The 12400-nt window shown below is 38.5% G+C and overlaps 1 protein-coding gene across 1 annotated transcript in view; it reads left to right on the plus strand.

The window, feature by feature from the left end:
- Positions 1–1414: 1414 nt before the first annotated feature.
- Positions 1415–12400, plus strand: part of LOC120771466 (cilia- and flagella-associated protein 91) — a 255680-nt gene continuing 244694 nt past the window's right edge. Inside the window, exons 1-2 of the mRNA XM_040099477.1 lie at positions 1415–1649; positions 6168–7194. Of these exons, the coding sequence (XP_039955411.1) occupies positions 6681–7194 (514 nt within the window). The 5' untranslated portion in view covers positions 1415–1649; positions 6168–6680. The remainder of the gene's footprint in view (positions 1650–6167; positions 7195–12400) is intronic.

A 12400-nucleotide genomic window follows, 5' to 3' on the forward strand; every position in this document is an offset into this window, starting at 1 on the left:
TTGTGAAGGTCTCTGGTTTGACATAATTCGGGTCTAATTTATAGAATAGATTTTATAGACCCGCTTATCATGGGTACTTTGTCGGTTTTCGTGCAGCTACTTTTCCTCAAATGACTTGAATGAAGATGAATTCCTCAAATGACTTGAAATAAAATGATGTTCCTTCATTAGACGGCCTTTTTTTAGAGAAATGGATCCTGGTTTACAAACGCCCAAAGAGCATTAATTCCATCTTATAAGTTTGCTTGTCTTGAACCTTACTTGGAATCAATTAAGTTCGAGAACGTAGCGAATTTTCCATAAAAAAAGCTTTTCTAATACCAATCAAGTCTCAAAATGTTATTAAATTTATCCATCTAACTATTACAAACTTTGACTCCCTAACTTGTATGTTGGGTATAAAATTTGCAAGTCCAATCTACATACACATGATGTCTTAGCTTTTTATTTGATTCTCCTTATTTGAATCTTATTTGCGCTTTTATTTCAGTGGCAAGCAAAAAAGACAAAAACATTCCAACCCCAACCGGCCGAGAGTGGGGAGAAGACATTGGAAATTGCTTGTGAGCCCTAGGCATACGTTTTATATGCGCTACATGTAGGAGCACTTGTCGGCTTTAACAGTTATATGCTGAAAAATTCGTTTAGCTAACGCGTGTGAGTATGAGCGTGTGTTCGCGTGTGTTTTTGCGTGTGTTTTTAGCTGTGCCGATGCGGTCGTATATGCCGTTACAATTGGTTGGCTCGCGCTCGACGCGAATGCTACATTAGACCGGCTTACTGCTGGCATGTATGAGACTGATTGACTTCGTGCCTAGGCGATTATGTGTTATGTGAGAGCGTACACTTGGCGGCTCTCACGAAAAGTTAGCTCAGCGAATATACATGTTAATTTATATTTAGTAACGGTATAATATTTTTGATTTTTCTCATTTTTATTGTGAATCTCGAAATAACATTAATTTTTTCTCATCTCTATCGTGAAGTTCCAACTAACATAAGTCGAATTTGTCGCAAATGCCGTTAACTAACAAATTTTTGCCAGTTTTCGCGCAAAGTGGCAACGCTGTAACGTTGTTATGCCATTATTTTTCCAAAACTCACACACATACCTAGTTCCGTTTGTTTACTTGAGAGTAAATTTTTGACTGTGCTTTTGTACACTAGTAACTCTCGCTGCGCTCTCCATTATGCGTCTTGTCCTTCGAACAAGTGTAGCGTGAAACATTCGGCTGTGTTCGAGTGTGTGTGTGCTTTTGTCCTGCGGGACTGTAGGTTGCGTCGCTGAAAAAAGGTTCGCTCACCCGTTCGCTTGCGCTTGGCCCATTGTGCGAGCGTGGCTGCGTCCGTTCGACATTGCGTTGCCTCGCTCATGTGACACAACGTTTATTTTCCTTGCGGTGCGTGTGCTGAGCAGACGTTGGCAGTGTCAGTACACGGTTGTTTCGGCACGAATCGAAAACTTACTTCTGCTTTGGTGTTTTTAGCGCGTTGGCCGCGTTTGGTAGGCGTATTTTGTGTGTGTCGCTGGTGGAGTTTTCGAATTTCGAAAATTTGAACGTAGTAATTGTACAGCAACGAAACGGTTTCAGGCGAAATAACGGTTGTGCAGCAGCAAAAGTTTTTATCTCCAATTGTGTGAAATAAAGGTGTGTTAAGAGCTTTAATTTTTTTCTAATTTTTCAAAGTAAAAATGAATAAAAAATAAAAATTAAAAAATAATAAAATATAAATATTAAAATAAAAACAAAAAAAGTTGCATCTCCCTCCCACCTGTTCGTGCTGTTTGTTGTTATTTCGTAAATGCACTGGAACCTCCAACACTTTCCGGCGTTGCACGTGCCTTGCAGCATTGATTAAACAAAAAATGTGGCACACGCGTTGCCTTGGTGCTTTCCAATGCAAAAATTTGCATATGAAACCGTTACACTATTGCATTCAAAATCGAGCAAATACTCGGTCTAATGAAGGTGTGTGCCATTTTGAGCGAAAGTAAACAAAGTTTGCGGTGAAAATAAGAGAAACTTGTGGTGAAAATTTAAACAAAGTAGATACTAATTAAAAAAATAAAAATTGTAATAATTTTCCAAGTACTTGTGTGGTCTATTTAAAAAAAATAAAAATTGTAATAATTTTCCAAGTACATAGTTGTGTGGTCTAATTCTGCTTTTGCGAAATACATGACGACATTTCTAAAGCAGTAGTTTACTGTAGTGTTTAAATTAAGAGATTTCGTGCATAACATGGATCTTATTTGGAAAAGTGTTTACTTTAATTTTGAAAAAAAAAAATACCGCTATAAAATACCGTTAAAATGTTGATAAGGGACAAGTAATTGGTATAAGAATATTAAAGATTTTGAGTTGAGAGTTTTATACGTTGTCTATTAGACTAAGAGAGACTTTCCAAAACAATTATACCAATATAAAGACTCATTTTGTGAACCTGACTTTTCAAGAGTGCCCCAGACGACTACTGAATTTGAAAGCTTTTTATTGATATAAATAAAAAAAAAATATTTAGCAAATAACTCAGTTCCTAAAAATCTAGATTTATAAGAATTGAGTAATTTTTTAACGCTCGATAATAAAGTAAAGGCTCCTACTTGGTACTAATGGAATCTATCTTTGTAGTTTAAACCACTTTTATCATAAAGTTATTTTTATACCCTGAGCTGGCTATATAACGGGTTTTTCAATAGGGACATTACAAAAGTAGACCAATAGGAACAGCAAACGACGCCATGTTTTTTCCTGTAATTTTGACATTTCTCTTCAATAAGGTTTGCCATTTAATTATAGAAAGATATACGATCCAACAACGAGTCACTGATCCAATTTATGGTCGTCGTAATCGTCCTGTCAGATCAACAATAGATCATCTAGAGGAAAAATTTGAATCCACAGGCACAGTACAAAATGTTCCCGTGCCAGTGAGACAAAGAAGTGCCTGTAGTGTCGAGAATATTGCTGTCGCTAGCGTTTTAATTGAAGAAGACCCAAATCAGTCTCTCACACGTCGTTCTCAAGCGTTGGGCTTCTCTGTGACATCGATGCGCTGAATTTTGCGAAAAGATCTTGGCTTACTTTATAACAAGATCAAATTGACGCAAGAACTGAAGCCGCTTGTCCATCAGAATCGTCATGTGTTCGTGAATTGGGCTGAGCAATAACTTGAAAATCATCCGTATTTTCATCGAAAAATCATCCTCAGCGATGAGGCTAATTTTTGGCTGAACGGCTTCGTCCGTAAGTAAAATATGCATTACTAGTCAGGTAGCAATTCACACGTACTGCATGAGTCACCATTGCATCCCGAAAAAACTACGGTTTGGTGCAGTTTATGGGCCGGCGTCGTCATTGGGCCATACTTCTTCCGGGATGATCAAGACCGACACGTTGCTGTGAATGGGAATCGCTACAGCTCAATGATAACCGAATATTTTTGATCCGACTTCGTTGTTGTGGACTTGGACATTAAGTGGTCCCAACAGAACGGCGCCACAAGCCACACAACGAATGCCATAATCGATTTATTGAAAATAAAGTTTGGAGAATGTGTTATCTCCCGAAATGACCCTGTCAATTAGACACCTCGGTCGTCGGATTTGACGCCATCAGACTATTTCCTGTGCGGCTACGTCAAGTCTGTGGCCTACGCCAACAAGCCAGCGACGATTGATGAACTGGCTGATAGAAGAGGCTTTTCAGATCCCGAAATCATTGGACAAAATAACATGGCTATTTAGTTACGATAAAAAGTTTAACATATGTCTAAGTTTTAGATGTATGACTTGCAGATTTTTCAGAAATAGAGATAAACCCTTCCTCCTTTATTATTTTTCCTTTCTTTTTCGTAAAATTCTGTGCCTTTTCCAATGAGGATTGTTTTTTTTTGTTCCGGAAATAATAGACCCTTTTTATTGAGACAATTTCAATAAAAAATCAGAATTCTCAGCGTTTCATTCTGAGCAGCTTAGCGACTTTTGCGCTGAAACGTAATGAAACCCTGCAGTTTCTGCTCATATGTTTTCGTAGCAGAAATTTACTTGAAGTATATTCCTTAATTTCTACGACTGACTTCGACCTCGTCAACATTTAAACAGGAATTAAATGCCTCTTTATTACCTATAGGAGAACTATTCTACTTTGCTTGATTAATCAAAGCAACCTTGACACTAGCGTGCTATATCTTGTAGTAGATTAAACATTTTCTTATTCAGACTTGTGTCCGACAATCCCAACATATGCTTTGAGTTCAAATAGTCCCCGCACCGTCATTTTGGATGCCCACTCAACATTAGTCAAGGAGTGTTACTCTTTTTTCAATAAGTTTCGACATCGGCAAAACAGCTCGATTTTCTTGGCTTCTCATTAAATGACGTCCATAAAATATTTAATACACTTTTAGGCTTTACAAGAACAACGATCAGCTTGCTTACAGAACAGTGAGATCATGAGTTCTGACCAGGTTAGGTTAGATTAGGTTAGGTTAGGTCGATGGATCTTACTTGGACCGATATTTGTCCCTTCTAAACTTCTTAAAGTGGTTCCTCCTAGATCGACGCTGCGTTTGAGCTAACCACAAATTTATTAAGACGGTTAATATCGGTTCCAGAAACTTTGATAGGTTTGCCAACGGTTTGTCTGCCGAGATATTTGAATCCCATTCTGTTCAAAAATAGGTAATGGACTAGGAAGTGACAAGATTATCCCACCTCGCCTTTGCTACAGCTTTGGCAAAGAGCGTCCCACAAAGTACTTAACCACACTGCTCGTGAACCTCTTTGATAGTGTTGAAATTGAGTTTGCTAAGAGCCAGTAGTACGGGGTACCTCTAACTGTTTATTCTGCTTGTAGAACAACGCTTGCTGAGCTAAGTGTAGATTCAAATATTCAACACCAGAACACAAGAGGGCATCGGAAAACCGACTCTGTTCTAATCGGATGAATGGTTTCTAATCAATAACTTCAAAATTAGTCAGAGCTCGATTATTAATAATTTTGATACTAGTTAAACAAAGATAATGAAAGCGTACTGACAGATTTTAAACCGAGTCAAAATTTAGGATGTTTCAAAAACTGTATTTATCTCAAATAAAATATAATAGGAAACAATTGACTGTACTTTTGATGCCTGAGATCTCAGTGAAATCTAAAAAAGGTTTGCAATTATAATGAGGATGCAAAGCGATAAAAGCCGTGCGTGTTCGCCTGCAATTAATAAAAGAGTTTGAATGGCACCCTCTATGTGCATATGTTTCTCTTAAGTAACTGTTTTTAAAAACTGCAACTATTAAATATATGTTTCGCATGTGTTAGGGTGGGTCAAAAATTTCGAAAATTTTTTTTTCGCTTCGTACTCTAAAAAATAGGTTCGTAGACACCTCTAAGAAAGTTTCACAGATTTTGTATGAAATTAAATGCTTAACAAAATTGAAATTAAATAATTTTTAAGTATTTGGAATCAAGATTTGAAGTTGTCTAACTGATAATAAAAAATATAGAACTGTAAGAAGAAGAAACTTCCCAATTAAAAACAAATACTTGAAGAAACTTTCTAACGGGTGAAATAATATATATTCATTTGTATTAAGGTGGGTGAAAAATTTCGAAATTTTAATAAAAAATATTTATAACTCTGAGACGGAAGATCTCCCTAATTGAGAGCTCCTGCTTGTAGAAACTTTCTAAGAGCTTTCAAAAAATCTATATTCATTTGTATTAGGGTGGGTCAAAAATTTCGGAAATTTTTCTTTCGCTTGTTACTCTGAAAAATAAGTGCTTAGACATCTCTAAGAAAGTTTCAAAGATTTTGTATGAAATTAAATACTCCACAAAATTAAAATTAGATATTTTTTCAAGTAGTTGGCAACGAAATTTGAAGTTTTCTATCTGTCAAAAAAAAAAAATGTAGAACTGTAAGAGGGAGGATCTTCCCAATTAAGAGCTTATACTTGAAGAAATTTTCTAAGAGCTGCCAAAAAATATATAAAATTTTTTTTTTTTTACTCACCCTAATATATATATATTACATAAGTATGTATAAATATATGTATAACCTTTAATACATTAAAATATTTGCCTTTAAATATATGAAAATTTATATATGTATCTATTTATCGCTTTATGCATATAATCTATTTCTATGCGCACCTAACCTCAAAGTCGGGCTATTTTTCACACAAACACTTAAATATACCTAAAAAACTGAAAAAACCAACTAAAATTGCTCCCACCTCTCTGCAAGTAAATTAATAAAGTTTGCCGCAAAAAAGCGAAAAATAACAAAATACAATTTTGATAATGCAAAAATATTGAAACAGTGACGGAAGTTCAAAATTAAAACCACAAACACACACATCCTCTGGGCGCAGCGCAGCTAAGCGCGCAACACCGCAGTTATAACCGCAGCATAGCGTTGTAAACAAAAATTCAAAGCAAAAACAACAATAACAAAAATAATAAACAACAACAAAAAATAAAACAACAACGACTACAAAAAAAAGCAACAACCACCAAAATTACAATAACAAAGACTAACACAACAATAATACAGTTACTACAGCGCTCCTACTAACGACCGCAACCAACGCTTCCCGGCAGCCATACAACAACGCTGGCAATAGAAAGCACGAAAAACGAGAAACATTAAGTGAAATCCCAAAAGGCGCACGCGAAATGGGCTGCAACACCAGTCAAGAGCTGAAGACAAAAGACGGCAACGCTGGCAGCGCTAATGGCGAGGGGGAGCTCGTCGCCGAGGCCACCAACGCCGCCAACACCGCCAACACCGCCAACACCGCAACCAGCAATGGCAATGTTGGCGGCGCTGTGTGTGTCGGCGAGCAGAATGGCAATTTGGCGGAGCAACAGAAGGCGGTTGGTGGTGGCAGCGCTGGCAGTCAGACCAGAAAGACAGCATCCGCAGCTTCTGCTGTGTCAGCCACGTCCGCAGCATCGGCAGGTTCGGCGGCCACGGCGACGTCAAACAATCTCACAAATCACTCGAAATCAAATTCAATTATAAGTAACGGTGATGCTAACAAGCGCAGCGCCTCACGCGACGAGGGTGACGGTGGCATACTCGAGAAGGCGTTGGCGGCTGTGAAACAGCAATGCGATAAAGCGGAAATAACCGAGTTCAACGATATGAGCGAATTGGGTGAATTGGGAGAATTGGGCGAAGACGAAGGTGAGTACGTGGCGTCATACATACATACATAGTATGTACAATAACTAAGTACTTGTACGTTATCCTTTTGATTGTTTCTTTCATTTTTCGTTTTGTTTTCGAAAACTTTTACTTTTTTTCAACTGCCTTATGTGCGCGCATTTCGTTTTGCTCTGTGCTGTCTTGTGTCTTGTGTCTTATGTCGACGTGTTATGTACCTATATATATAAATCTACTTACTATGTATGCGCTTTACTGGCATTGCCCTCCACGCTTAGTTTATAAGCTGCTGTCAGCGGCGTGCCCTTGATTCCCTGCTTTTACTGCACGCTGCCAGCCAAGGTGTCCTTTGCTTCCCTCCCGACCACACTAACCAGCACCGCAAATGCTTCCGCACCCGTGTTCGAGAAAGCTATTGCCGCTCTTGTGTTACGCATTTTAAATAATCTTCGCCAGATTCCTTTGCTTCGTGAGTTCGGTGAATTTGTTGTAGCAATTTGTGTCTCAACAACTTTGACTGCGCCACTCACCCGACACCTGTATGAAGATTACCTATCTTTGCTTTTTTCCCACTCACTTCCACATTTCCCTGCAGCTAAAGTTTGTCTCTTACCTATTTCTATTTTACAGTTAAACGGTTGTTGCGAATTATTTGACAGCTGTCAGCTTTCTGATTGTCATTTTGTTGCTTTCTTAAGCCGAGTTTTAAATGTATTGTACCCAATTCGCTATTCTAACGGGGGTTTTGACACTGATGCGTAATTGAATTTTTGGTTCATGATTCACAAAGAGTTTATCGAGTCAGAGTTCAAGCGCAGTTATTTCGTGGTGTCTTATTGAATTTAAAAAGTTGGAGTTCGAGGGTTCGAAGCTCAGACATTATTTGGTGCACTAAAAAAGAACTGCAAAGAGGATCGCGGGTTGGGTTAGTGCTGAGAGAAGTCGGTGAGCATTTACTACCTTAAAATTGTATTATAAAACATTTCTAAGACAGTTTGATTCTAAAGAAGTACTGTGCAAAGATTTCTAAAAAAATTTGGGTTAAGAGTCACTGAAAAACTAATGAATACTACCAGACATCTAACTTATATAGTTGTATGACATCTCTTTGGCGTATTTTTGGACAAGGGGTTTTTCTCTTTCTTTTTTGTCTAACCTTTGGGATCCCTTCATGATAACTGTTTAGTCTGTTTAGGTTTATTATACATATATTCATAGTAAGCTTCTCTCGCTTTTTTAAAGTAAAGCCATTAGAAAGGTGAAGTTTTATTTAAAACAGGGAAATGCTTTAACTTCGGTTCCAATGATTTGCTATCAGACTAGGTGGGGTCTTCTTAAAGAACATATGTCTGAACATTCGGAAATCCTTGCACGCTTTGACTTCATACCGGAGCTTTTGGATCTTGGAGTCGGCAATCCAAGCTCCCGCTGCCTTTTCTCTGCCCACATACCAGCGAGGGAGTTGTGGATGAGCTAAAGCCATTGAAGAGTAGGCGCAGTGAGTTTCGGATAGGTCAAAGTTTAGTGGAAGGTTGGTGGAGGGGTATATTGTCCAGAACTCTCAACCAACTGCAGGGCTGGTTACTTTATGATAAGAAAAGTACGGGTGCTAGGCCTTGGCAGTATCGGCAGCAACTGTAAAGCTGATGAGCTAACTAGGAACGATACTCTAGCTCGTTATCAGTATAATACGAAGACGTCGGCGCTCTCCTCCACTCGTGTGTTCTATTACTGAATAGCAGGGCTTTGGAGGAGTTTAGTCGGCGTTTTCCCAGTCGTAAGATCCTTTTGGTCCAAGATCGATCGTAAAAGCTGCAGTTAGCTCTTTGCATTCAGTCTAGCCTCTTCCTAGTTGTGGGTTCCAATAGGCCAATCTATTAGGTTGAGAGTCATACTACATAAATAGCAGCTGCAGAAACTGAATGAAAGAAGACGAAATGGAAACATCTCAAAACTTCTTCCTTGATTGTCCAGCGTTTGCGAGATCAAGGCTTAAACACTTCAGAGTTCACAACTTCAGATAGCTCACCAACCTCAACACGCTTTACTGACTTTTAGGAACGAATACAGGAGTTACGAAGGACTGTAAATAGTAATTTAAGTGGTATCTCTGGATCAGCTATCGAATCTGAAGTAACCTACAAGTATATGCTCTAGTTGTTTCGCCAAATGAGCAACTCTTAAGTGAAAAAGAACGTGCGTCGATTTTTAGCTCGATAGCTCAGAAACTGAAGGACTAGTTAGCTTATACACAGACAGACACGCATACGGACATGCATACAACGATTTCTCTTTATATTTTTATATATTCTACATATCTAGGGTCTCTAGTGTTTCATTAGGGATTTTGTAAACTTTGCGGCAAATTTTATATGCCCTGCTCTGGTTAAAAAAAGATGATATTATAGAGATCTTATAAGTAGATCTCCGTTTGAGTTATTTGGAAGGTATGAGAATCGGATAAATTGTTTGAAAAATATGCAAAGAATATTGTTCTGGTTCATATGGAGGGTCATGGTATTAAATATCATCACTCGTTCCTGACAAGCTACATAGGTGTTCTTGGCTTAATATGGGTTCTAACTTCTTTTAATTTCAAAATGGGCTTTCTAAAGGCCCAGGTGTATCGTCAAACATCTTTTCTACCGACCTACTCTACTTCTTTTTATTTCTTATATGCTTACTGCTTCAAACAGGGTTCGATCTCCGAACCGTTGCACCGAACCGTGGCTGTTATAGGAATTGTGGCGTGCAGATCCGCTTATAGTCATAAGAGATGCAATTTAAACTGTGACTAACTAATATGAGTGCTGGGTGTAAGCTGCCATATAATATATATAAAAAAGTTTATTTTTCTTTTATTTGTGTGCTTTTATTTCAATTAGATTTGCTGTCTCTTTTTCCATGCCTACCTTCCATGCCTACTGTCGACTGTTATCTAAAAAAATAAATAAAACAAAATTGAATTGTAAATTCATGCGCGCATTGGCATTGGCTTCCCTTTACAACACCGTCGTCATTTCCACTTGATTGCGCCTCTTTTCCATCGGCCTTCGCCGCCCCACCACAAAGCCATGGTAATTACGCCACAAATTATTACTTTGCATATTTTTTTCGCTGACTCAGAAATCACAAAAATTTTTAACAACTCAATGAGTCCTAAATTGTTGCGGTTAGTGGAATGAACCGCGTTTCTTGCTCTCTTCGACAAGTTGTGTTGGCTTTGGTACGAGGTGTTGAGAGAGTGGGTGTGCAGTGACGACCGGTGGACGCTTGATACTTTCCGTCATTTCTACAAGCTAATTTAATTTTATTACATGTTTGTTGTTATTGTCTTGTTTTGACACCCACGGGAGTAACTGGAATTCGCAAACATAATTCATTTGTGGATTGACCGCTTGGCTCATTGCCTGTCGGCTGGCTTCACTCGTTCCTTTCCATGTTGCGAGGCTTTGCAATGGCTCCGGCGCATTAAGCTCGCACAAATCATATTGTTCGTTAGCTAATTCCGAGAATTTTCATTCGTTGCAACGTTAATTATTTTGATAGTGTATTGTTATAATGGATAGATATGGTTAGTACTTTCCAGTGAATTCCGTATTTGCCTTTGGGAGGCCAAACAACTATGATTACTGGCTTCTGTTGGAATTTGGAAATGGTGGAAAATAATTTGTTAATAGTTATATACATACTATGAAAGTCCTGAAATTTATTCAGAAAATATAATTTGTTGTTAAAGAGGAGGGATAATTATATATACTGTTTATATATCAGATTTCTGCTAAAATATGTAGATAAGGTCTAATAAAATGAAATCTATTATTTTGGCATTAAATTGAAGGTTTGATTTGGCACAGTTAGAGTAATTTGCTTAAGGTCAAATATATATCGTTGTATTCGGTAACTTGTTGCCGCTATGCAGGTAATTTTTTAATGCCACTCTCGTAAAAACCCGCATTCTTAGCGACAAAAAAGATGAGACAATTAAACTTCACAATCTCTTCTGGGTCGAATTTTCTCTAACAAAACTATAACCGCACTAATAAGTGATGGCACTAGAACCTCCAACCCAAGCTCTCATAGCTTCTGGCGAATCCCCATCGATGTGTGTTATCTGTCTTAGAGACCTGATGAAATAAAAATCCTTTTATATTGGCCAAAGCTGGCCGCTTTTGGAAAATTACTTCCTTCATGGCCGTCAATCTCTGCTAGGCCACCATTTGCGTTGGCTCACCGCCATTCCCGTGGAAAAAATAACAATTACCTAGTAATGGGCAGAATTGAAAAAACTTGTCTACAATTTTATATTCTACTGTCGTTGGGATTCGAAGTTATTATACCCCTAGCGCCGGTCCAGCATTAAACTCAGTTGTCGACTATACGGCGATTATAGTATCTTTAAATATCATCAAAGGTGGGTTACATTCTTAGCTAGATGAATTTTCTTATGATTGCCAGGACTTAAGTACAATATTAGAGAAGTTGGAAATATGTGTAGACGTTCACGCAAGTGAGGAGTGTTCTCTGAGCGCCATTCACTTGTGAGTGGCCAGAAACGATTCTTTTACATATGGCTGAAGCAGCTCACGACTTCTGGTCTTAGACCAAGTATCCTCTGCGTAGCCAAAGAACATCCGTTTGAAGGCGAGCTAAAGTGAGAAGGAGATGCATTCCTTATCCATGGTTGTCCGCTGGGTTTGGGACCCGCCACGTAAAAAACGCGCCCATTGAAAAGGATAAAGTAAAATATAAGTTGGGAAGAATAATTCGAGCTGCAGAGCTGACTCGAGAAGGTACAATCTTCTGTAAGAGTGTACAGCTGCTGACGTACGTCGATGATATTGATATCATTGGCTTCAACACCCGCGTCGTTAGTTCTGCTTTCTCCAAACTGAATAAGGATGCGAAGCAAATGGGTCTGGTAGTGAACGAGGTCAAGACAAAATATCTCCTTCCAACAAACAAACAGTCGTCGCGACTCACTCGCGACTTGGCTCCCACCTCACTGTTGACAGTCATAACTTCGATGTCGTAGATAATTGCCTCTATCTTGGAACCAGTATTAACAAAAATAAAAAATGTCAGCCTCGAAATCCAACGCAGAATAACTTTTGCCAACAGGTGCTACATCGGACTGAGTAGGCAATTGAGAAGTAAAGTCGTCTATCGACGAACTAAGACTAATTTCTACAAGTCATTCATCATCCCCGTCCTGCTGTATGGTGCG

This window comes from Bactrocera tryoni, chromosome 3, assembly GCF_016617805.1.
Source record: "Bactrocera tryoni isolate S06 chromosome 3, CSIRO_BtryS06_freeze2, whole genome shotgun sequence".
In the NCBI taxonomy this organism is placed as follows: domain Eukaryota; kingdom Metazoa; phylum Arthropoda; class Insecta; order Diptera; family Tephritidae; genus Bactrocera; species Bactrocera tryoni.